At 43.4% G+C, this 27765-nt stretch overlaps 1 protein-coding gene across 1 annotated transcript in view; it reads right to left on the bottom strand.

Annotated features, from left to right (window-relative positions):
* PPM1H (protein phosphatase, Mg2+/Mn2+ dependent 1H) overlaps positions 1-27765 on the bottom strand; it is a 91873-nt gene that overhangs the window by 31228 nt on the left and 32880 nt on the right. The window contains exons 2-5 of the mRNA XM_066634130.1: positions 22007-22175; positions 18924-19268; positions 11620-11732; positions 2375-2459 (exon numbers count right to left, since the gene is read on the bottom strand). Coding sequence (XP_066490227.1) covers positions 2375-2459; positions 11620-11732; positions 18924-19268; positions 22007-22175 — 712 coding nt within the window. The remainder of the gene's footprint in view (positions 1-2374; positions 2460-11619; positions 11733-18923; positions 19269-22006; positions 22176-27765) is intronic.

Below are 27765 nucleotides of genomic sequence, written 5' to 3' on the forward strand. Positions count from 1 at the left end.
ATATCTCCAAAGTTATGGCTGAAAATCCAGAAAACAAAAATGCATGCAGCCCTATGGATAGCGAAACCGAGCCATTTACTCATGCATTTACTCGCAAGTAGACAAACCTGCCTTAGTCCACTGGAATGTGAGGCCGCCAGAATGGTCCTGATCCGATGAACATGGAGTTGAACAAATGCTCCAGAAGGCAGCCCCCTCCCCATAAAAATAAAGCAGAGGCTTGTAAAGCCAGGTGAGTCCTGATAGTGATATGCTTGAAAAATAAGAACTTAAATTGAACTGGGCACTGGGTAAGGCTGAAAATCTTACTAATTGGGGGGGGGGGTATTATTGCAGCCAGGCTACAGAGAAAATTCACTTGTTGAATCAGGGCTGGCTTCCTCTTATTTAATTATTTGTTTTTCTTTAATTTGTTTTTCTTCAATTCAATTACTCATAATTATTCGTTTTAATTTGCTTGATTATATCACTTCTAGCCAAGACATGACCTGAAAAATTAATTGATTATGTCGTATGGGGTGATAAAAATTTATGGGCGCTGGGTGTCAAATGATCTAGCTAGGCCACTGCCAAAAAGGATTGCTGAGGATGGGAGTAAATTGCCAATAATTTAAAATATGAACTTTGGGGCTGAGGATCTTTTAAACCTGGATCCTTTTGTGGTCTACGACCAGAGCAGGCCCTTCATCTTCCCAGTACTGCTGGGCAGCCATCCATTTCTTCCAACACATCTGAAACTGCCTCTTTAATGCAGTTTCACGCTTTTTGGTATCTTCCACGTATTTTCTTTGAACCTGATATCCGTAGCGCAAGCAATTTGCTTCATATGGAGAGGAAGTAAACAAACAAAGGTAAAGAAAAAGGTACGCAAAATACCAGAAGTGCTTTTCACTCCAGCTGCTGTTTGCAGCTCAAACCAGGAAGGACATCAAAAGAGGGGGTTGGGGAGAAAGACCCTCACAAGCAGTATTTCTAGAGTAATGCTCCGATCCCAAGACTATAGATACAGATTTTAATTTAAAAAGCAAACCATTTTAAACATAGGCAAGAATACATATTAATTACACTTGCTTTGTATGGATACAGACAGTTGACAGGACAATGGCAATAGTCTCATTTTAAACTTGGGTTTCAGAGACTGGAAGAAACAGATTGGTCTGTAGCGTCATATCAGCCTGGGGCACCAGTTGCCCTGGTGGAATTTAAGGCACTGGCCAGACACACCAGATGCCAGAGTTGGCTGGCTTTCCCTTGCTCAAAGGGAATTTACACTTTGCTTCTCTTTGTTATCCCCACAATTGGTTGAAAGGACAGAACTTATTGTTCAATGTGTGGGTCTTGCAGCATCTGCCAAGTCTGGAGAGGGTAATAAAACGAGCTGCTTGGCAGCTCTGAATGATACAAAGCATTTGCTCTAAAAGCAAGTCAAAATATACTACTATTTTATAAATGCAGGACTGGTCCAGGCCATTTGAGCACCCTGGACAAAAACCCAAGCCCAGCAGCCTGCATGTAGCACACAACCCCATGCTCTCACATGTTCCAAGTCTCATCAACTTTTCTTTCTATCCTTCCATATTCAAGGCTGGCCACAGAGGCAGCCAAAATACACAAGTTACTGCTTTGAGACAGAAACAGTTAGGGACACCAATGAACCACTATGCAATCCAGTAGGTATACACAGCATTAACCACTGGCAAATCAGGGCATGAATCTATTCCCATTCTAACTCTCCACTGGACAAAACAGCAGACAGTGCCCAACAGTTTGGGATGTGTCACATCCTGATAGTTGTCAGGGTGCTCTGCTTATAACAAAATTCAGTACAATAAGAGGTTGCCAGTTCTACAGAATGGTTTTTAAAATGAGGTAGAACAGAGAAAGGGGAAACTATTGTGCTTTGCCAAAGTTAAGTGCCCTGCTTTCTCAGTGGGGAAGCTGGACACAGACCCATGGCTTGCCACTAGAAGCTTCCAAATTACATAGTATTCCACACTGAATGAGATCATGGGCATGGCAGAACAGGTTGTTCAGAAAGCAAGACTTTTGCATACCAACACCCACTAACAGAAATGTCTACATTAAACTGGGTGGATAGGGAAGTAAATGAAGATCAAAACTAAATGCCCTGAAGTGGACATCCAGGTCATCTAGAGTAATTTCTGCACAGATCAATGATTTCACAATATTGTTTGATTAAATCCACTGTGTGCTGCATTTCCACCCAAGACACCAAGATCATGATTTGACTTATTGCTTGTAGTTTTCAGAAAAGTTTGAGAGGGACAATACACATTCCATTGTCAGATCAGGACTGCAAGGAAAGCAGCATTAATGTTCATCACCAGCCACTAAAACAAGTCCTGCTTCTTACCAGATACTGAAGCCTCTGGCGTTCTGTTTCTGGAGTGAATTCTGAAGACATCGGAATGACTTCTCCATTTCTGATTATTATCGCCCTGTAATATCCAGAATACACAGTGAGGAAGTAGAGACTAGAGTTCTTTCTGAGAAATATGCTAACTTCTGGCAAACGGCTTTCTAGTCACTGATAGGTCATGGCAAAGCATCTCCACTCTCTAAGCCAATGATATGGCAAAGCAAATCCTGTTTAACAGAAATGTTACGACATAGCTGCCAAGGGAAACAGGAATTGAAGTGACAAATAGCCCACCCACCCCCACACCCCTGTACATGCAAAAGTCAGTGGGAATAGAAAATGGGCATTTTCCTGTTATTTCTATTAAATCTCTCTCTACCAGAGTAGATCACATGGTAACATCAGGATGGAGATACAGACATAAAATAGGTCACTAAGGTATGGTTTTATTATACATATCTCGAAGCAGCAGCGTAGCTAATGATTGTGTAGCCTGGTGCCAAGCTCAAAATGTTGCCCCAGAAGTTAAGGCACAACTGGAAGTGACATCACATCTGGGCTTTTAAAAAGTGAAAATTGGGAGGAACCCACCTCCTCCCCCCAGCAGCTCCCCACCCACTTGCTCTGCTGTCTCCCCCCACTCAGTAGCATAGCGAAGGCCATTTCTGCTACCTTGGGTCAAAAAAGATTTGTAGCCCCCCTCCCAACAAAATCAAATTTAATTAAGCAATAAATCAAAAGTGTGCCCCTGGTCAGTTCGAGACACTGTGTTGAGTGAAGAGAGATGGTTATTCTCACCCTACTAAATATAAAAGGGGCACCACTGGAAAAAAAATGCCATTTTACCCAGTTAGCAGGGGTAACCGTATTATGATACATGGAAATGAGAGCTGATTCATATTAACACCTTATTGGTTTCATTCTGTAACATGATAACATGTCATTGCAACATGTCAATAACATAATAATATATCATTGGATCTCAGAACAGCCTGCCTTATAGGTTGGTTCTAAGAAAATCCACTTTTTGTTCCATAAGGCAGTAGTGTTTTCATTTTCTGGTTGGCCATAACTTTTGATAGAATACAGAGATTCTAATGTGGTTTGTTTCATTGCATTCTGCATTAAATTACCTTTCCACTTTTCTTGCGTTATCAGATATCACCCAGCACAAGTTTTTACACATGCACTTCCAAGAAAGATGGAAATACACATCACATTTTACAATAACATCAAATTAAAGGGATTTTCACTTAATTGAGACTACTTTTGTTTCTACTTATCTTCTTGCAACTAATTAAATGGTCTTTTCTCTAGTTGTTTAGGACCTTTTTTAGCCTTTTATAGACTCATTACTCTTCAGGCACTGTTACAACTGGATTTATCCCATTTATTCCTTTCAGAGTTTCCATCAGTGGTTCTGTTTCTTTATATTCTCCTCGTTCTATAAGATTAATACAAGCCCTGTCCTCCTTTCTTTCTCCCTTTGTTTCTTCATTCTCTCATTTGTTCTCAAATACTGATCCTACAAAAAACGATTTTACACTCTATTGTTCTGTATGTGATCTCTCTTTCTCTTTCCCTCCCCAGTGCCTGCTATCTATCAAAAGGATGAATGCCCAATTTTTCTCAAGCTTTAATCTGCCTAAACAGAGTTTATGTGTTTCTTCACAGCCTCTCTCAACATCACTTTCTCTTGCTCTTGATAATGTTGCGTGTTGTCCTCCCTCAGATCAAAATATTGGAAAATTCTTCTCCTAACCCTACATGCACAACCTTGCCAAATCCTGCCATTCTCACCTGATCTATATTGCTAGAATTTGCTATTGGCTCTCTACACACATCCACCAACATTTTAGTTCATTCTCTTATTACCTCTTATGAATAACACTACACATAAGAAAAGACTTATGCTGCTGCTGCTACTACAGTCCTACTGTAAATTTTTATGTATACTACACTAATTCTTCTATCATTCTTTAAAAATATAGCTCACAGATAACAAAGTTCACTTGAAGGAACAGATTAATATAAGGACCAAACTTGTTACGAAATTGTCTACATTTTTTAAAAAACACTTTAGTCTTTCGTGCAGCTTTGCATTTCACTGGGCTTCTTCTAAAGAGGGCAGGAAAGCACAAGCTACAAGAAAAAAAATCATCCTGGTTACTCTGGCCAAGCCACAAACAGAGAACTACAGTATATCATGTATAGGGAAATTTTCACTCACTGCAGGCCTACTGGCATTCTAATGCCCAAAACAGACCCCCAACCCACCCATGCCTCTAGTCTTAAGAATATTTATAGGATGCCTTGATTCTATTACGCATCCTTTCAGTCAGAAATGATTTGAAACACAACACCGAATGGCACATTTCAATAAACCATTTGGAAAACCCTTTCTGACAGGGTGTTATAAATTCCAAGCCACAGGGAAGATGTACCCATTTTGTCAAAAGGCACTGAACATTGTGAATTCTGTACAGGTGATAAAGCATCTGGCTTGTTGGAAGAGGTATTTTAAATGTGTCAGCAGAAGGCGGAGGGACATGGGTGGACAGAAAGGCAGGGGTTCACTGTATTCAAAAGAGACCAAGGCATGTAGATTTTGATTAGGCTTGTCAGAAAAACAGTCGAGGGGAGAAAAACTATGATGGCTACAAGGATGGAATACTTTTTTCCCTATTTGCTAACTATGGCAACTGAACTATATATGTTCCTGGAATATATTCATTTGTTGCTTTACTGAACGCAATAGCTGAGCAATACACTATACACAATATGCTATTACTACTTTCTAGCAATAGTTTAAGAAACCTGGTAGAATGATTGCTTAGATTTATAATCTATAAGCAGATGAAGGTTCGGGGCCAATTCACAGAGGGAAGCTATGACTATTTCGCCACACGATTGCACACTTTGGTATGTGATGGTAAGCAGGAAAAGTCATGTGAACCAGGTATCTATAAGGGAACAAACTGAGGTCATTCCCACATTTGTTACAGTTGGAGGAGACACACAAGGGGATCTACACTGATGGAAACGGACATGGCTGTCTCCATCAATAAGACAAGTTCACACCTAACTAAAGCAAACCAAATGGTGTGACTTATTACTCATTTTTTTTCAACCTTCCTTCAAGAAACCAACACTCTAAACTAGGAGTGGCCATACTTGCTTAACATAAAAGCCACAGATAAACTTCAGATGATTGAGAGTCCACAAGAGAGATGTTTGAGAGCCACAGTATTTCAGGCACATTTAAATTCTTAAATATATTTACTAACCATGAACATTTATGTTGCAATCCAATGGACTTTCAGTTTATATCTGATAAATAATTATAAAAATGAAAATTTCTTTTATATTATGATCCAAAAAAAGGAGCTTAGCCAACATATTTCTGTGAATTGCACATTATACGGGGGAGGGGTCCTATATCCACTGATTCACTTATCTGCGAATTGGGTCCGTGAGCTCCTTCTGCACGCATGCCCCTTCCGGAGGCAACGGGAGCTCTGTGGCCTCTGCTGGGCTCAAACTGAACCTTACAACAAAAAAAGCAACTTCTGGTTTGATGGAAAAAAAACAGAAGTGACTTTTTTTAATGCCCTGGAGGGCTTCCTAATGCTTTATAAGGCATTAAAAAAGCCACTTCCGGTTTTGCGAAAAAATGGAAGTGGCTTTTCTCACTGTAAGACAGACATGTTCAGACTCTGCTGGGTTCAGAGGACCCTCCAGAGGGGGGGGAGCATTCCCAAGTATCTGCAGTTTCAACCACAAGGGGTTCTGCAACAGAACCCCCGTGGAAACTGGGGCATGCCTGTATGTCAAAGAGCTATCATAAGTGGCTCACCTCTGGTTTGGCCACCCTTGCTCTAAACACTACATCCCCACTATGTAGTATGTATCTATACACTATGTAGTATGTATCTATACATACCCCACTTGGGTATGTATCTATATGCTGATTACATACCCAAGTGCACAAATAAGTACAGGAGGACCCCATATCCACTGATCCAATATTCACTTCGGGGCTTCCCTGGGCCTCATAACGTCCTTTAAAAGGTATAAAAACACACTGTTTTACAAAAAAAACAGAAGTGACTTTTTTTTACCTAAATGGCTACTCTGATATCCGCAGAGGTTGTGGGTGGATGCATGTGACCTCCGTGGTCTCAAAAGACCCTCCAGAGGTGAGGGGAGCACAGTTTCCCTCACCTCCAGAGGGCAGGGGGAGATGTCCCTGGTATCCAGATATCAGAGGAGGGGTTCCGAAATGGGACACGCCTGTAGTAGGGGCACATCTGTAGTAAAAATAAGTACAGCTTGTTTGTGAGGCCTATTTCTAAGCAGGCTGGTCCCAAGTTAAAACGAAGTACAAGAACTTTCTACCCCAAGTTCTCATTTCATTTGGGGACAGCGACTCATGAGAACTTCCCATCCTTTTAGTTCTGAAACACAGAGTCAAAACCGAAGTGCAAAGCAGCACTGAGGTGGCCAAAACAAAAAACAAAAACAGAAGGTGGTGTGCATAGGAACAACTGGATAAAGCCACGGAGGGTACAAAGGCAGCCTCCAGTTATTTCTTTTTCACTTCAGTCCTTCCAAAAACACAGTGGTTAAAAGCAAGCCCAGATAAGCAAGTGAGCATGCAAGATAGCAGCCTTGGCTAGGACACAACTGCCAAGCAATTCAAGTAATGGTGGAATCAATTTGTTCTGAATTCAGGCCTGAGCAGCTTGCAAATCAGCTACCTCATTGTCTGGGGAAGCAGGGCTACTTGGCACATACCCTAGCAGCAAACTTGCTTTTAAGATGGTTTTGGATGGTGAGGGGGGAGAGAGTGCTTCTACCTATACTTCCTGAAGCTGCTCGCATTCTTCCTCCTGATCCAACCACTAAGCATTCATCTTTGCTTTGCAAAGCCACCTGCGCTTCTTTTATTTATCCATCCATCCAGGTTTTGATATCCCACCTTTCTGTCTCTAAAACGTTCAAGGTGGCTTTCAACATTTAAAAAGGGCCTCCCAAGAATAAAACTCTCAGGGCTGGTCTCTTTAAGGAGCTGATACTATAAGCTCTCCAGTCTGGGGACCTCTTCTTTTCCCACAACATATCATTTACTATTAAAGGTCAAAAAATTTTCTTAGGAAAAAATAAATTCATAGAAGAGACTCTAGATTCCAAAAACCTTCAGTTTAAGACAACAGTTAGGATGCTTACAAATTCACTCACACAATTTGTTTTGTTTTTGGGTGCAAGTTAAAGCTGTTTCCTCAATTTCTGCACCATACATGCAGGATGTATATTCTACAGTCTCATATATTGCAGTCACTTATGACTGTGAGCCCAATCCTATGCATGTCTACTCAGAAGTAAATCCCATTATAGCTAGTGGGGCTTACTCCCAGGAAAGTGTGGATAGGATTGTAGCCTAAGCCTCCAGGCACCCAGACGTTCCTTTGGACTTTCAACCCACATCCTTTGCAGCTTTTGCAGCTTCTGAGTAAGCCAATTGTAGTTCTTGCTATTACTGTATACTGGGGTAGTCAGATTTTTTTGCCTGAATTGGTGCAGAACCATTGCCCCTGCTAGTACACACACGTGAAACCTTGTCAGTTTCCCTAACCCCCTATTTAAACATGCGGCTGTCGCTGTTTCCTCTGCCTCCTCCTCTTCCTCACCTGGCCGGTTGTTAAAGGAAGCAGAGAAATCCAGAGACTGAATCCATTTCTCCTTCCTTTTACCTTTAACTCTGCCACTTTGTTCCTCATAGCCTCCTCTCACTTGTTTCTACCAAGCCTTGTTCAGACAAACTGGCTACATGGTGCATGCTAGGAAAGGGACCATTTGTTTTAATGTGGCCACACAGGAGGCAGCAGCAGTGGGTGGACAAATCTCAAAAGGTAAGAGGAAAGAGGGGAGGCGGTTCCATCTTCTTTTCTGTCTGGCTTGCCTGGCCTTCTTGCTGGGCTGGCAAGAAGGAGAAAAAAGAGAAACAATCCTGTTTTGATTGTTCATGGAAATGAGCAATCAGAACAAGACCCCCCTGCTGTTGCTTCTTGCTACTACTCTACTGTGAGCGCTTGAGGCAGCAGCTCTGCAGGAAGAGGTCAGCTGCCACTGCCTCGATCTTTCTTTTGCTCACTCTCACAGATTGAAGCAGTTGGGGAAAGGGTGGTCTAAAGGGGGCAGCAGGCAGGTGCAGTAGTATACCTAAGGGAGGGGCAAGAGGCCAAATTCCCTGGGCACCAGCCTTGGGGGGGTGCTGCTGCATCACCATCCATTCCCCTGCAGCACCCCCCCCCCCATGGCATTCAATCAGCCTCCGACAGTATCGGTGCATCAATCTGAGGGCCTCCCTCAGAGGCCTTCTGAAAGGTGGGGAAGCCACACCCCGTCTCCCAGCCTTCAGAATGCCTTGGGAGGGGGGCGGAGTCAGCAGGTGCAGGACGCAGCATCTCCAGGTGAAGGGCAGCAGCCCTGGAGGTGTGACCCCAGTTGGCACATTTGCAAGGAATGCTACTGGGCAGATGCAGACCCCTCATCAGTTTGCCACACCTCTAGCATGCCACTCAAAGTGGCCAATCAGCTTCATGGTTGAGCCAGCCCCAACTGAATACTTAGAAATCTCTGGTTCACAATTTTAGTCTTTTTTTTTTTTTTAACTTTTTGAATTTTAACAGCTATTGTTAAAGTGTTATATGTATCCAAACTTAATTTCTATGTGAGCAGCCTTGAGGACTGATAAGGCAGGACATAACAATTATTTTTTAAAAGTGTGGGTAGAATTGCCAGCCTGTGAGCTCAAGCCTATGTATGTCTACTCTGAAGACTCTGAAGTCCCATAGTGGTCAATGGGGCTTACTCTGTAGTCTGCCTGCAATAACAACCCCCCAAAAAGAATCAGTGAGATTTCCAGCCCTCCCAGTGCCCAGTGTAAAGTTCTTCTGTTTCAGGGATATCAAGACAAAGACCCACCTGACTTTGCAAGTGCAAAATAGAAAACTTTCCCCTTACCATTCAAGCCTCTTCTTTTGTCCTTTTTAGGGACCTCCTTCTCATGTTTTTGGGGACTGCATTCATTGGATCAGGACCATTCTGGTGTCATTGGATTCCTCTCAGCCTGCCCTTTCTGAAGGACTATGGCAAGTATGCCTACCCATGAATTAACACGCAATACGGCTCACTTTCACTTTCCATAGGGATCCATGCATTTTTCCTTCCGGTTTTTTGGCCATAACGTTTGAATGAAAGGAGCTATTTCAATTCTGTTTTGTGCACTGCATTCCACTGGACATTCCGCATCCAATGGTGTATGGCATGACAGAGTAGCTCCGAAAGCCGCGAAGTTAGCACATCTTCCCCCAGGGCACGTCACCCCCCGGCACGTCATCTGGTGCTGCCCGCACCCCCCACACCCTGCTAGCGACACCAGTGGATCTCTAGGAGCTATCAGAATAGGGCTACATGGTCTCCATGATGATGATAATTAAGAGATTGCAAATTCATGCATCCATGTATATTACTAATGCAGAATACAATGCTCTATGTATTAGCACAACAGTAACCAATCATGCTGCAATATGGGAGAAAGTTAAGTTTGTGTGAACATTGCTCAGGTTAGTGCCTGCATTTATTTGCACATATTTCAGATGATGAAAAAAGCAATGGATTGACCTTGAGATCAACACCTTTTAGAGAGAACACACTGGTAAAAGGTTCTGTCTCTCGGGAAAGACAAACGGGTGCCAAGCAATCTGGTGGTGTTTCATCTTGGAGGGAAACAGCACATTAAGAAATACTTTGGCTTAGACTCAGACATCGGTTCTGGGCATCTTCATGTCAAAAGTGAAGGATGACTACTAGACCACCCAAGGTGGCAAATAATATAGATACTGCCAACTGTTTATGGGGTTCTAAAAAGTCATCCCATTTTTGCCAAGTGTCCCTGATGATACAGGATCCAGCTTTTTTCTTGGGAAAGTTGTTCTAGCTTCCTTTTATCTTATACACCATACACAAATCATCAATTCTATATATAAAAATACATTGAATAGGTCAACAGTAATCAATACATATTTCAGACAAATGGAAATAATAAAACTGATTATCCTGGAAATTATTTCAGTCATAGATAAATAAAATGTATACAAATTTGTCAGTTGTGTCTCTTCTCTCAATTTCTCACCACAAATTGGCAATAAACACAATATTCCCAGTCCACTTCAGCCAGTCTGTAACAGCCAATGATACACGGTTCCTTCCTTCCTTCCCTTCCCTTCCCTTCGGCTGCTAATGCAATCCATGATGCTTTTCATAAATGAGCAATCAATCCAGGATGGTCATTTAGTACGGGATACTTTACATACTCAATAACAGTTTCAGCATTAAGGGAAGTTCACAACCTAATATCTCTTGTACTGTCCTTAGTATTTCTCTCCAGAATTTTGATACAAGTATGCAGCTCCAGAATGTAGTATCAGATATTCACTCTGATATATACACCTCCAGTACTTACCTGAAGTATATCGATGTGATGCTATTAATCCAGTGGGTGTCAAGTACCACCTGTGCTGAAGCCTATAAAAATCTCTCTCAATGATGCATTCACTAGCTGCTTTTTTACATTCTCCAAGCATTATTCCCTATTTATCCAAGTGATTGATTGGCTCTTGAACATCCCTTTACCACTATGAATCAAAACCAGACCTCTTCCCTTTTATCTTTAAAAATAACAACCAACAATTTGAAACCATTTCTCCCCTACTGCAAAGTCCTTTCTCTGGCAGAATAGCAACCTCTGACTTAGATTCACCATATTCAAGACACACACACCCTGCTCCACTGAACCTGGGCTAAGAAGTCTAAAGCGTAATCCTATGGAAGTAACCAACAGGTAAGTCCCACTCTTTTCAAAGGTGTTTACTCCCAGGGAAGTGCATACAGGATTGTATCCTTAACTACCTACACTATTTGTTTTTATTTATCGATTTATATCTAGATATACAGAAATGTTTATTTATAGCACTTGTATCTGCATAATTGGAACCTGACTGGAGAAACAGATTTCTCTGGGGTACAAGTGACTCAACTTCTGTGAAAACTGGAGTCCAGGAAATATGCTTCATGAGAACAAAGCCTCAGTGTTAGTTACACATGTGCAGCTGACAGAATGTCTACACATGCTAAGGAAGGATGGTCCACTTACAAACTTGAAAAACACTGCTTACCTGCTATCACCAGCATTTGCCACATACAACTTTCCTAGTAAACACACCACCACAAGGGCTGTGCAGCCACCGGATATACTGTACACAGTCCTCTCTCGCTCTATCTGTAAATCCTGAGGAGAAAAAAAACAAACACACATATACACAAAAACAGAATTTTTTTAAAATAACTCCATAACTGCTATTTCACAAGAGACAAAAATTATCTGAACACACACATATCAAAAACTAGGCAACATCACAGATTTTCTATTGCAGCTGCAAGATCTGCTCCCTACTTCAGCTGACTTGGAAAGTTCAAAATAATGAGTTCAAAAAGATAAGGCTGGGTACATAACAGATGAAGTGACTGAGTACAGTAGCGAGAGACTGGCAAAAAGAAAATATGAGGAAAGAAAAGTATGTTGGCTGAACAATTAGCTCCTTGGCACAACAAAAGGCAGGTCTGGCCTACATGAGCAGCAGAATGAAATGAGAGAATCCTCAGGTGGTGCAGTCCACTGAACACCTTCAAGCTATATATGGAGATGCCATTTTTGAACAGCATATTAAACACACACCACTCCATGCACATGTAGACAAGTACATCAGGGAGAAAGATTCCAGTCCAGTGGTTCCTAAACTGGTGGGTCATGACCACCAGCCAGGGAAGCATTCAGCCCTGGCCCCCTAAGGAGCAGAGCAGGGCCATGGCAGCAATGCTATCCCCACGATCATGCCACTGCCAGGGCAGAATGGGGGTTCACTTATCTGCAGCTAGTGCTGGCCTCCAGGGGGTGTGGGGAATCCCACAGATCATTCCACAAGGCTGCCCAAGCCTCTGATTAACCCATTTTTGCCTGGCCCACAGGTGTACACTTTTGGTCCTGTTGCATATATACAACGTTGGACTGAAATGGCTTAACTAAAAATAGAGACCAGAAACCACTTCCAGTTTTCAATTGTGAAACCAAAAACGGTTTCTGATCTCTATTTTTAGTTAATTGAAGGTTTGGAGAGTCCTGCAGAGGGGTCCACGGGGCTCCAAACAGCCCCTGGAGGCTGGCACTAGTTGCAGATAAGTAACTCCCTCTTCTGTCCCAGCAGCGGGATGGTCCAGGGGATGGTGTCACTGCCATAGCCCTGCCCCTGCAAAGACTTAAGCAGTTCACAACTCCTACAGAGGACTTTGGGAACCACTGTTCTAGTCTGTCCCACACACCTGCTGCACACGTTTTCCACATGCTGAACAAAAAGATATTCACTGTGGATTGAGCCAGGCCATTTTCAATCACAAAGTGGCCAAGTATTGGAGCACATTCACATGACTGAATCAAACTGTACAAGAAAAAACACACGTCATCCATTCCCACATGTTAAAAATGGCTGAGTCGTGTAACATTATTGCTTATTCTAATAGCTGCACTCCTTATAGCAAAAGTCTGCCAAAAGTCTTGCCTCTGCCTCTTTACTTATTTCACTGTATCTACTCTCCAAAAACTGGCTCCGCATTCTCTTTGGCCCCATAGCAGGAATTTTGTTTACTCTTCAGAAAATTTACATGAGACACAGCAGTTTAACAGACAGCACGTCAAGTCAGGCACACTATCTAGATTGATGACCAAGCCTAGTAATCATTCTTTCAATCCTGTGGATGCCAGGTTAAGCAGAGAAACAAGGGAGTTACTGTGGACTTCAGAAAGGTAGGAGCACTGCTCATCAGTTTCAACAGGACTTCCCAGATGAGCTGAAGCAGGGTATGGATTGCAATGCTAACAGTGTCTGACACAAGTAAGATTCTGCACCGTTCAACACAGAGGGCTCAATCTCACGTGCTCAATGAATTATCAGAGATGATTTTGTGTCAGGCAGAGCTGGAGCAACTGAGATGCTGCCCAAGGAGGCCACCTTGTGGCTCATGTGTGCATTGCACTATTGTATTTGATGAATCCAGTGCCAAGGAATAAAAGCCTGAAATGTTCCAGGACTAATAGAGCTCATCTTATAAATAAATGCATACACAGGCAAGAAAAAAAGACTAGGAACTATTCCACTATTATTGTTTACAGCTTTGGAACATATCCTGAATGCAAGTCACTAAGTGATACGTATATTATTAGCTATATGACTTTGAAATTAAATAATTTAATGAAATGTTTAGTTGGCCATTATCCATGAGATGCTTTACCTTCGCATGGATCATAGCCAAATACTATTTTTTAAAAATTTCAACCTGGCCCAATCCTTTGACAAGTAAAGCCAGATAAGGGAAGGCTTGCTGGCAGGGCTGAGCAAAGAGGATGATGGGGAAAAAACTTGAGCTGGTTCTCCCTGGGCACAGCATGAAATCTAGCCTTTGCATGCACTCAAGTTTGCATGCAGTTCTCATACATGGGAACAGCAAGCCTCTGCATACATGCACACACAGGCTTCACTGTGCAGAATGTTATGCTAACAAATGATATTATTATGCAAACTGAGATGAGATGCCGGCTGCATACATCACTTTCTTAATGAATGTGTCTAGCTCTTTAAAATTTGCCAGACTTAAAAGAAAACGCAAATCATAAGTGGCTTAGTATTTAAATTGCCTATATTTAAAATACAAGGTGATTAAAGCGAAGATTATATGCAGTGCAGATGATTACTCAAAACAAATTTAGCAAATCAGAATATTTTGAATATATGTTTAGAAACTTTATGTTCCATCATCAACTTGGCATGCAAGTCAATTTTTGTTTTGGATGGCAGAAAAGTGATTACATGTCACGAGGCATGTGGCAGCAAGATGCAGTCAAGTCAACCCATAAATAGACTGGAGATTGTATAGACACTGCTTAGGATCAGAGATTCTAAGAATCTTAAAGGTTCTTCAGAATTTTAAGATTCTAAGAATGCAGGGACTGAAGCACCCCCACCCACTTCCTTCTCCCAGAACACCATGTTAGTATCATTTTTCTTCAACTGGAGTGAACTCTGTCAGGATTGATGTGGCCCCTTCTCCATATGTGGGACCCAGTGCAGTTGTTCACCCTGCCTCCTTCCTGGGTCCGATGGGGATGCACATTCAAATGTTCGCTCCGTTCAAAGCAGCAGCGCATGGATATATAGTAGATCTACACTTGAATGTACATTTTTGCCCATGGTTCCCAATTCAGCAATGGATGCACAAGCAGAGATGTGTAACTAGGGTGAAGACTGAGGGACACCTGCCCCTGGTGCTATGCCAGGGGGAAGCACACGCAAGGCAGTCGCTTCTGGGTTCTTCCCAGAAAAGGAGGTGCTTGAGGCTTTGTGCTACCTTCCCCTGTGGAGTCTCTCCTTTGGGACAGAAAGATGGAATTGGGAGGGCGGGGGTGCGGAAAGCCACCAGGACCTTCTCCTCAGGGAGAACATGGAAGTGACATCATGATGTCACTGCCCCAAGTGCAGAGGCTTCTAGTTACACCTCTGCATATGCATAATTCATGTAGATCACCTTAGATCAGGGGTGTCCAAACATTTTGGCAGGAAGGCCACATCATCTCTCTATCACTGTGTCGGGAGCCAGGAAAAAAAAGAATTTTTACATTTCAAATTTGAATAAATTTACATAAATGAATATATTTGAGATGGAGCTTATATGAATGAATGAATGAAAGTCTTGTAGTAGCTCAAGACCTATAAAAGGCCTTGCACAAAGCAAGGCCAGTCTTTCCTTCGCTGCCACTGCTGCATCACAGAAATGAAACAACAAGTAATGGAGGGAGCCCCTGTCCCACAGCTCAGGTGAGAGATCGAACAGTCATCCTCACACTGAAAGCAGTTGCGTCAGGCCAGTGGGGGCTCCAGCAAGTCTCTGGAGGGGCAGAGGCTCATTGGAGACTGGGTGCTCCCTATGGGCTGGATTGGGAGCCCCCAAGGGCCGCAAGTGGCCCCCGGGCCGGGGTTTGGGCACCCCTGCCTTAGATCAGTGTTTTCTAATCTCTGGATCAAGACTCACCAGTAGGTCGTTACCTGATAGTTGGTGGGTTGTGAAACTGAAACAGACAATCTGAGAGCAGACTAGGAAAACATACTGAGCCCTAATGCAAACTGAACTGCACATGCATGTTTACTCATGAGTAGGCAAACATGCCTTGGCCCACTTTGAAAGGCAGGCCGGAACTGCCTGCACTGCCACCAGAATGGTCCCTTTCCGTTGAACAAAAGCCCCCAAAAACACTCCAGAAGCAAGTCTCTCCCTCCCCCCCCCCCCCGGTCGACAAGGAAAATGTATGAAGCCCCATGGGAACTGAAATGGAGCAGCACATGCAGGCGAAGGGAACTAATAGGCCACCAGAACAGTTCTGATTCGATGAACATGGAGCTCAACAAATGCATCAGAAGACTCCACCACCATCAACACAGTAAAAAGAATAAAAAACAGAGGCTTGAGCCTCTTTCCCTTTCAAGGTAAAGGTGAAACTGGGTTGTTTTGTTTTTTTTAATACTGGCAACAGGCATTCCCCCAGTATCTGTGGGTCCTGTATCTGTAGTTTCAACTAAACACAGATAAAAAAAATTTTTTTTTAAATTCCAGAAAGTTCTTGAAAATTCTGACACAGTGCGCCCAACTCCTTCCTTCCTCCTTCCCGGACCACCAGTACTCTCCTTTGAAGTGCAGCATGTGCGACTGCTGGCTCCGGTTCACCTTGATCAACGTGCCTGGCAGCACCAGCTCTGTACTCAGACGCCATGCTTTCTTCTCTGCCTCTCACAGTGCCTCACCTGGCAACTCCCTCCAGCCCGGAGACACTTTGGTGGCTGTCAACATGGGACCCACTCGGTCAGGCTGCCTCTGGGTCTTAAAGCCTGGAATCTGCAAATACAGGTTGCATCTGATCATCCATGGATCTGGCTCAATGGGGGTCCTCCAACCCACGTAGAACCCCAATCAGGGTGACCTGTAGCCCTCTGAATGTGACCAGAGCAGAGCTCCAATCACATCCAGAGAGCATTCTGAAGGCCGGGGAGGACTCCACAGAAGGACTATGGAGGACTCCTCAAGGAGGCCTTAGAACAGCAGTTTTCAACCACTGTGCCATGGCACATGGCTATGCTGCGAATGGTCTGCAGGTGTGTCATGGGGGTTTGGGGGAGGGTGATTTATTAGCAGGCCACTGGGGGGTGTAAGCACCTGGTTGATGGCATGGTGTGCCTTGTCAACTGTCAAAAAACTGATGGTACGCTTTGACAATTCTAGTGCCCTTTTAGTGTGCCATGAAATGCAAAAGGTTGAAATTGCTGTCTTAGAACGTCACTTCCAGTTTTCCGCAAAAACCATAAATGATGTTTAAAGGCCTTAGAAGGCCACCCCAGTCCTTTCGGTAGAAACCGAAAGTGATGTTCTAAGACCTCCCTGAGGCCTTAGAAGTCATTGTGAGGGCTGTGGAGACCGTGCACAGCCTTCCCAGTCTTCAGAATGCTCTCTTGTTGAGTTCAGAGGGTTAAAGGTGCCAAATCTGTGGTTTTCAGTATCCATGGGTAGTCCAGGAGCGGGAATCCTTAGGAGTCATTCTGAAGGCTACGGAGTCCTCCCCGTCTCTCAGGATGCTCTCAGGATGCGACTGGAGTTCTGGTTGCATTCAGAGGGCTACAGGTTGCCCCAATCAGGGCTCAAAATGGGTTGGGGTACTGGCATTGAATCAAATCCATGGATGATGAGACGCAACCTGTATTTGCTGATTCCAGGCTTTAAGATTCCCCACAGATACCGAGGCTCTACCTGTATTGTATTGTAGAGTTTGCTGCTATCTGTGGTTCCAGGTAATCACAGTAGGTCTTGCAACTTATCTCCCACAGATACAGGTGAACACTCGGTACATATAAAATATGTGGGATAAACTTTTTTCTTTTTTATAAAGTCAGATTCTCAAGATTCTGCACCAGTTATCAAATTCTGCCCTACAAAGCTTTGCATGAACAGAAAATCCTAATACATACATTTTAAAAATGGGTCACCAAGGTGTTGCCACACATTCTCGTTTATAAAAACTTTAAAGCAAAACAATATTTCCTACTTATTTTCGTCTCCAATGCCACATCTCATTATTATTCTGGCATTTATATTTCATTGAGGGTTGTCAATCAATACAGATGTTTTAAACCAACTTTAATCTCATCTGACCAATTAAAGCTCTTGGCCCCAATTATTTTTAACAACAGGGTCTCTCTAAAGGCTCCGCAGTAGTCTCAAAGATGGCAGAACCACAAAGGAACTAACCCTCAGAGATGCTGAGAGTTCCAATTATCAACTGATTTAACAATTTTCTGTATTAAACAGATTGAGAACCAGGTCCACAAAGGAGGAAGAATTCTGCAGTCTGAACAGAGAGAGCACAGTTTTGCCATCACAGCACAGACTTCCCAGTGACAAATATATTGCTTTTTAATGCAATCCAACGCCCATTGGCTATCAACGCCCTAATGGTTCAACGCCCATTCTCCTATCCCCCTAAACAACTTATTTAAACAGCACTCAAAACACTGTCAAACTTTGCATGCATAATTAGTAGAGATGCTGCCACAAAAGATACAATTTTTTTTAATTCTCTGCACTTTTTAAAAATCATGCTTTCCTCATCTTCACTGTTTACAAACCCCCATTTACAAAAGGAACCATGGTCTGCATCAGTGTACATGTTACACATAACCGTGGTTAACAGTGGGAGAAATAATTTTGGAGAGGGAAGGAGGAAGTAGCTATTAAAAGTAGTTATTTATGAGTCAGGCTTCCAATTTACAACCATGCTTTTCAGGGAGCCAGAATTATGCCAGCAATGGGCCAGGAGGAAAAATGCATCAGGTGCTAGTCATGAATTCTAGTTATATTCAATTGGCTTCTCTCTACAAAAGACATTCAGTACATGCATAATTGTGGGAGCTAGGCCTTAGATTATCATCATCATGGAGTACTAACCAGCTATTTGCCTTCCTATAGCCATTTGGTGTGCCAAAGGGTACCTAGCTCCAAAATAGCATGCTGTGCTCTTCTTTGGACAGGAATGTCGGTGCTCCAGTACACAATATTAGATGTATAGAAGCATCATGTGCAGCTGAAGTTACCCACAGTATTAACATATCAATCCAATGGGTTTCTTTCAGTAAAGAAAAATAAAAAAAGTCCTCAATACTACTATTGTGGAGTCATGCACTAAAATAAACTTTAAAAGAGAATAAGCTACTAAAAACTTCTTAGTATGTTGACATCAGCATGTCAATTGCCCCTTTCCTAAGCCGCCACCCCCCCAAATGCATTCAAGAATCTTACCAAAAAATCAATACAAAGAGTAGAATGCACTTACCATTTCCCTGAATGCTGTCTCAATAGCACCCATAACCAGGCACTCATGAGAGATTTTCTTCTCCGTAAAGAAGCGAGTTGGTGGGGTGCCAGGTGAGCCTGGAGGTCCAACAGTTCCACGTAAGGAGGCTGCCCTGGTTAGTGTTCTGCTGTTTGCGTTCATGCTTTCAGGTTCCTCTCCCAGGCAGGTTGGAGGAAGGACAGCAGAGTTTTTCAGGATGTCCACAATGTCCTGTAGCTGCTCTGCAATGTGATGCTGAAGCAGCTTTGATGCCACAACAGCTGCCCCGGATCCGGCGTGCCCATCAAATAAGGACCAGTAATAGAAAGAAATGCCATCTGATTCCTGGGTAAGGAAGGACATATATGCAGTATATAAAAACATAACAGCGATAAAGAGTTCAAAGGTGGCTCAATTATTAAAAGAGAAGGACAGGTAGCCACTACCCAATTTCAAATCCCAAATACATTTTTCAAGCAAAAATAGATTATGATCTAATCTCTTTGCCTAATCCAGGAGGAACACACATAGGATTATTTTTTATGCAGTCCAGATTAATTCACAATAACTGGCTATCCATGGTTCCATTCTCATTAACTGCTCAAGTGCACCCTATAAAAGTGGAGAAAATCCACTTGTCACCCACAGTATCAATTATATTAATAATGCCCGATTGGAAAAGAACATTAAGGGATAATACTAATCAGTATTAAATAGGAATCATGATTACAGGACCAGTGCACATGAAAACAATCACAAGTTTAGTCATTTTGATATCCTTAATATCTCTGAGATTAGGTAGGATGGAGTAAAAAGTGACCAATTTCATTGTGGTTCCATCAAAGGAGAACTCACAAATTAACTCACTAGATAATTTAAAAAATAATCTTGAGGCATCTTGCACCCCTCCCCCCACCATCACCAGACTCATCTAATTGCCTTCTGTTGTAGCTAAACCTATGCGAACTCATCTCTCTCCTCCTCGTTCTCCTTGCATCTGATGAAGTAAGCTTTCAGCTATGACAGCTCATAGCTGCTGGCACCAGGTTGCTAGGGGCCCTGGGTGAAACCCTGTAGTGCGATATTAGAGTTCTCCCCACCTCAAACCAAGTTAACATAATAATTAAAACATTTTATACAAGCCAAAAAGTGGTGGGTTGTACCCCAAATAGGGTAAGAACAATGGCGCTCATGTACACAATCTTCCCTGAACCCTCCTTCTTACTGCAACTTGCCAAATCTTCCAAAAAACCACTTTTGAGACTTGAGAGACTCTCGGAATAGCATAGGATGCCCCCCAATGCTAGGAGGCTGCTTTTGGGGTGAAGAAGGATAACATGTGCAAGCACTATTTAGGATACTACCCAATTCAATTAAAAAATAAAAATCAATTACTTTACAAATCCTTTAAAAAAGCATGCATTAAGAACTAACAGTGACTAAATCTTAACATCAGAGGCCACAGAAAGCCTGAGGAAACCAATATGCCTAAAAATAAATTGTTTTTACTGGCATCTTATTTAGTTTCAGAGATCCAGCACAGAATAAGATCCAGCTTCTAGAGTAAGAGCGCCCTCTAGTAGCAGATGCTCTTTAGCAATATTTTCCACATTGATGGGGGTGGGGAGAATTAGTTCTATTTTGGAGCTTTAATGCTCAGTATACTAAAAAGCACATTTCAAGGTATCTTTCTAGTGTTACTAATAAGTTCACAGTGCCATTTCAAATGACCACAGAAAGCTGATGAAACAGAAATGAAATATCCAAGAACTACCCATGTTTGCAAAGGAGAACATTGCATTTTAAAAAGCTAAGAAAAACAGCACACAGAGAACAGAAATACAGGTGTGCACCACTTAATGGGGATATGTTCGCCTATCCCTGTTGTTATGCGATTTGGTCATTAAGTGAACATTCAGTCCAAACTATTGCCTTTGTTGTGTAAGCAGACACTCCCTGCCAGACACTAGCTGGTTGCATAGGCTGCTGGAGATAGATCGCCTCTTCTTTGCATTGAGCCTCTATGCTGTGTAAACAGACCCTCTGCTGCAGGCTATGGGAGACGCAATTGCCTCACTAAGAGCATCTTTATTGTGCTTTAACCACCGTCATATATGCAGTCTGTTAAGCGAACAGTTGTTAAGCGGCCCATGCCTATAGTTCACTCATGTTTAACTTTAGGGAAAGGGGAAAAGCTGCTTTCTCTCTCTGGTTGCTTCATTGAGGAAAATAGGTATTTAAGGTCTTTTTCTGCAAAAGAAGAAGCTGTAGTTGTGAATGCCCCGGGTAAACCTGCACCAAGTTAATCATTTTAGACATGCAAAAACGCAGGTTCTGCTTGTTGGAAATGGGACAGATGACGGCTTCAGTGAGAAAATCCAGAGTGTGTAAAGAAAACAGCAACCATCATGGCTTGTGGCAATGCCCATAACCCATGATTTATCAAGAACAATTTTCAAGTCACTTTTAGTAGCTTTGGAGTGGAACTTTGAAGAGGGCGAGTTACCATGACGGAGAACGCAACAGCAGCTGTTCTAAGATCTTCAGCCACTTACTGAAACCTTCCACCTATCATACCATCCAAATTGCAGTAACTTTTTAATTCTGCAAGTCGGCCTTCAAAGGCATAATTCATGCGCACACCCCCGCATGCACTCCCTTGGGAGGCAAGGGGCAAGGAGCTCTGCTCCTCTCGCCTCCGGAGGGGCTTCTGAGCTCAGCAGAGGCCGGGGATGTCCATCCCCGGCCTCTACTGAGCTCAGAAGTGAAAAACACATGATTTCCAGGGAGCCCCCTGGGGACTGCAAGGACAGTCATTCGCCCATATCCACAGTTTCAGCTATCCACTGGGGGTTCCAGAATGGAACCCCCGCAGATAAGGGGGCAAGCCTGAAATTACAAATAAGACCAGTACAATCACAGCAAAGTTGCAACATCAGGGGAACCACTGCCTGTCACAGCCACAATTATCCTGTCTGTTAAGGTTTTATCAAGAGAACATGAAGGTGGAGAGTGCTTGTACGTACACAACAAGTGCTCTTGTATGAAGCAACAGTTAGTTCCATGACAAAAAGGCAACTTACTGAATTCTCTTTCAACTGCAATCCTTCCCCATTTGGCAATGATGACCTCCGCTTGGTAGAGGAGTTTTTGTTCGGTGTGGAATTAGTTCCTCCTGGTTTCTTCTTCACAGAAAGCACTTCACAGCTAGCTTGGTCTTCATTGTGTGTACTCTTCCCTGCATTGATGACTCTGTTAACAAAAAGAATGCATGTTTTGCTCATACGGTTCTTCTGATCAAAGTGAAAGCAGACTTTGATACAGAATTCAAATCCCTATGTTAACATTCCACCTCTCCATAAGGATTCTGTGCAGATCATCCCTTGCTCACAAAGGATCAGATAGCTGGAAAAATCTGAAGGGACAGGAAGTGCATGGAGGTCCAAACCAAACATGCAAAAAACCACGTGGAAATGAGCATTTCCCACAGAATACCTGCACATTTGGATGCAAAACTCATTTGGGTTTCCTTATCCCTGAGACAATTGTGAGCTTTTTGTCATGTAATATCCAAGTAACTATTTCCCACTTTTTCACCTCGTAAATCTGCGAGTTTGGAGATTTCCGTGTGAGTTTTTGAAATTAGGAGCACAAAACTCATATGGTTTTTGATACTTGTGCACTTTGAGTCCTTGAAGGAGGCAAGACAGCACCCGTGACTGGATCCCAGGAGAGCCCTCCTACATCAGAGCCTGCCCTGTTCTTGCTTTTGGCTTTACAGGACAGCTGTCTCTCCCACTCACCCCCTCCACTAGTGGCAAAGAGGTAAGACAACAGCAAAGGGGCTTTTGCTTGATCTGTTGCTCTATCTGCTTAGGATGGGGGAAGGGGAGAAGGAGGGGGAAGCCAATAGCACTTCAATCCTCTTCCCACCAGATTGGTGGGGAGATGCCACCTGTTTACATTACCCTAGGTATATCTACTCAGAAGTAAGTCCCATTGTTTACTCTCAGGATAGTGTGCCTATGATTGCATGGGGAAGGAGACTTGCAATTTGTCTTGAAAACAGCAGCTTGTTCACTTGCATCTGTCTCCTTGATGAAACTGCTTGCATGAAACACATGGCTTCTTTCCATTGAGGAATCTTTTTTTCTTCCCTTCCCCAGTTCCCTTCACAAAGAGACCATCTTCCAAAATACAGGTGAAGACAGGAGGTGCAGGTGTCTGTGTGTATTTGCTTCCTCACTTCAGATTCCACCCAGATTCACAGAGCAAGAGACAGAACGGCACTATTTTCTCCCCATGGTGGGAAAGCAGTTTTGATATGCCTATGCATGTGTAAAAAAAAAAAGGGGGTGTTCAAATGTTCAAGGGGGTTCACACCTGCAATAGTGTGCCTAGGATGGAAGCCCAGGCAGAACAAGCAAGAAGGAGGCAACCACAACTTTTCTGGCAACAACTTTTCTTTTAACCCTAACCTTCTCCAATGACTCTTAGCCATCTCCCCCCCCCCCCCGGCACACTGCTCTCTCACCTGGAATCTTTATTTGGCTTCTCCTTCCAAGTGATCCAGCCTGATCCTTTTTACTTGGTTGAACTTTACTATGAACTTGGATGTGGAGGTATGCACTTACTTCCCAACCCCTCCTCTCCTGAAATTCCAACCAGATTCACAGAGCAAGAGTGAGCAACTCATAGCACAGCAACTTCTTTCTCCCCAGGCAGAAAAGGGGCTTTCTGACAATCCACTGCATACCTTCTCAGAAGTAGTGCCTACTCAGAAGGCACAGAAAACAAACAGCATGTAAAACCTGCTCTCTGCCAACAGCAGAACATTTACTGCCCTCAAAAGGGCAAATACTCAGGGGGAAGCTCCCATCCCTTTTGGTTGGTTAATGCTGCTAGGATACACAGAGACACAAAAAGTCTGCCAAAGGATGATTGGCAGCACTGGAGGAGGAACTTGCATGCCTTTTGCCACAAAGAAGAACCTGGACTGCAGAAAATATGCGGTCGCAAACCCCTGTGGTTGGAAATTCAGACGTATTCTCCCACAAAATAGATTCACATTCAGTCTGAGCCTGAGCGACTCCAAAGAACTTTCAACAGAGGAGGAAGAAAAATATGTTAAAGAAGAAAAAGGAACAAGAAGTCTGTGCCAACAAAACCAATGACTCAACAAGAAGCCTGTAAGTCAGCAGTGACACAAGATGCGTTTCAAGCAGCACACAATGCAGCACCATTCCCTGCTCCAAATCCTCAATATACTGCCCACAGATTAACACTCCCTGGAAAAAAGAGGTTTTACAGCGGCTAGCAGCAGTTGCGTAGCTAATGCTCATGTAGCCCGGTGCCAAGCTCAAAATGTTGCCCCGGAAGTGATGTCACAACTGGAAGTGATGTCACATCTGGGCTTTTTCAAAAGTGAAAAGGCATCTATCTGCTATCTGGGGTCAAAGAAGATTTGTAGCCCCCCCCCCCCAAGACAAAATCAATTAAGTAAGTAAGTAAGCAAGTAAATAAATAAATAAATAAAGCGTGTGCCCCGATAGGTTGGTTATTCTTCTCTTGCTTAATAGAAGAGGGGCACCTCTTGAACAACTATCAGTCTCATAGGTCAGTTTTGAGTTAAGAAAATCCACTTTTTGTTCTATAAGGCAATTGTGTTTTCATTTTCTAGTTAATTAGCCATAACCTTTGATAGAATACAGATATTCCAATGGGGTTTGTTTCATTGCATTCTACATTTAATTACCTTCCCAGTGATATATAACATGATGGTATTAATCATATATACCAAGATTTTCACAATTTTGGTCACTAGTGTCAAGCTCAGCTTGTTGCCCCCCTAAAGCTTGATGCCCGGTGTAACTGCTACCCCCTGCACCCCCTTAGCTACGCCACTGGCTAGCAGACAACAAAACACAGGCCTATCCATATATTCATCTAATCCAGGTATTTACCAGGATTTCTGGTACAAACATCAACTATGATTGAGACAGCCATGGAAGCACATCTACAATACACTGTTATCCCTTCCCCTGCTTGTATTCAACTACTGTACTAGTACAATCCCATGTGGTTTTCTGAACCTGCAGGTAAGCTACTGGTTGGAAGTTTCAATGTGCAGTCTGTACTTTCACCTACATTCTGCATCATCTCCACTGTTCTCCATGTTGCACAACACCGACTTGCTGCCAAAATTCTGACAGTATGTTGCCCACTGTCAGCACATCACCCACACTGTGCGACACAAAAGGACTACAAGAGGCAAGACTGCTGAGAGAATCCAAGCTGGCATGATAGAGCCTCCAACTTAAGAATTTCCTGCACCCAACACATTTACACTGGCACCCCCCAAAGAAGCACATGAGACATAGGCTTGGAATGATTTAAACTTGATTAATAAACAACAAACCTACAGCAGGGAAAAATTTATCTAAAATCCCCCAGCATGCTGGCATCTAATAGCTTGGGAGAAATGGCGCTGGCCATCTACCTCCCCCTGACCCCAATAGGGCATCACATCCTGGCTCAAGGTGTCACTCAATCGAGGACTGAGTTATCCTATCACTTCCAACCCCAAAGGGTCGTGGCAGCCAGCCAGCACAGACCCACACCGGAAAACCTTGTGTAAGCCTTTGCTCGAACCAGCCAAGGGGCTCGCCAGCCAGCCTCATCAACCCGGACAAGTGTTGTCAGAGAGGTTCTGGCTTACCCCTTGGCCTTGCTAACCTCAGCATGTACGCCGGCCCCCGCTGCTGGCTACCCAGCCAGCACGCCACCTGCCTAACCCAAACATACTTGCAAAAAACTTGAAGTTCATCCACATCCAAATGTCAGTCTGGGGTAGGCGAAAAAACTGCCAGGCAACAGCCAATCAGGTTAGCAGCAAAAAATTCCTACCCAGCCCAGGCGACCAGCTAACCTCAGACTGAACATAGGGCAGGTGGGCGGGGCTTGCCAGATCGGTGCAGACTGGCAAGACTTGCCAGATCGCTCAGTTCCACACCCCTCAGTTCCAAAAGGCAGCCCATTGCCTGCCTGTATTTTCCCACCTTTGCCTCGTGCTGAGGGGGAGGGGCAGTGAAAATGGCGGCAGGGCTGTAAGGGCCCAACCGGAATTCTAGCTCTTTTTTTCTCCCCCTCACAAGTTGTGCAGAGACGGCCGACAGTATCGGCAAAAGAAAACACAAAAGATCTGGGAACGTGGAACTGTCCAGTTTTACTCATTTGGGGGGGGGGGGCTTTTGAAAAGAATATCAGTTATCAATCCCAGTTAGTCCTTATCTATACATAAAGGCAGTTCATGTCGGTGTCAACTCTAAGGAAGGCCCTTGGATTGGACTGACATCCATGACTGCTGAGTCATTCCTGAGTAGAAGACACCTTTTCATTCTTGTTGACCTTCCCCTTCATTTTCAACTGATTGGCATACAAAGAATTTGGTATGAACCATGAAGCCCACCTGATTCCCAAGAGAGGAAAAGTCAAGGAGCTCAGGCTACCCCAAGGTTAAACAGCCCTAAGATTATATAGAGAGGGTTTTGACCCATTTCTGCCCAGCCCACAGGTGTACACATTTTATCCCTGTTGCGTATATGCAACGTTGGGCAAAAACAGCTTAAAGGGTTTCACGGCTTAATGGGGTTGTGCGCTCACCTTTGTGGGATATAAACAGTAGTTTCCCACCCACCTACCCCTAGCCTGGTGGGTGGAAAATCTGAACTAGCATGATTACCTAGCGTAGGGAAAGTGGCCCTGCTTCCTTCAGACCTAATCTTTGCAAGTTGTATGCCCTTGCATCCTGCCTGGGTGCTCATTTTCTCTGTAACAGCAATACTTTGTCCACAAACAATTTAAAATCTAAGCGGATAATTAAGAACATAAGAACAGCCCCACTGGATCAGGACATAGGCCCATCTAGTCCAGCTTCCTGTATCTCACAGTGGCCCACCAAATGCCCCAGGGAGCACACCTGATAACAAGAGACCTGCATCCTGGTGCCCTCCCTTGCATCTGCCATAGCCCATTTCTAAAATCAGGAGGTTGCACAAACACATCATGGTTTGTAACCCGTAATGGATTTTTCTTCCAGAAACTCGTCCAAGCCCCTTTTAAAGGCATCCAGGCCTCTCTCACCAGTTTTCACCTCTCTCCATTGTGAAAACTGCCCATTGACACCCACTCTCTGTTTCCTGGTCTTCAACCAGGTCTCAATCCAGGAGAGGACCTGCCCTCTAATTCCCTGACTGTGGAGTTTTTTCAGTAGCCTTTGGTGAGGGACTGTGTTGAATGCCTTCTGAAAATCCAGATATATAAATGTCCACGGGTGCTCCTGCATCCACATGCCTGTTGACCTTTTCAAAGAATTCTATAAGATTCGTGAGGCAAGACTTACCCTTACAGAAGCCATGCTGATTCTCTCTCAGCAAGGCTTGTTCGTCTATGTGTTTTGAGATTCTATCTTTGATGAGGCATTCCACATCTTACTCGGTATAGATGTTAGGCTGACCGGCCTATAGTTTCCCGGGTCCCCCCTTTCCCTTTTTAAAGATCGGTGTGACATTTGCTATCCTCCAATCCTCTGGCACTGTGGCCGTTTTGAGGGACAAGTTGCATATTTTAGTCAAGATATCAGCAACTTCATTCTTCAATTCCTTAATAATTCTTGAGTGGATGCCATCAGGGCCCGGTGACTTATTGATCTTTAATTTATCAATGAGGTCTGAAACATCTTCTCTTTTAACCTCTATCTGACTTAATTCCTTGGTCAGGAAGGGACGTTCGGGCAGCGAACTACTCTTTTGGTTAGAAAAATACTAGGAAATTATCATTATCC

Source organism: Tiliqua scincoides, chromosome 7 (genome assembly GCF_035046505.1).
Source record: "Tiliqua scincoides isolate rTilSci1 chromosome 7, rTilSci1.hap2, whole genome shotgun sequence".
Lineage (NCBI taxonomy): Eukaryota > Metazoa > Chordata > Lepidosauria > Squamata > Scincidae > Tiliqua > Tiliqua scincoides.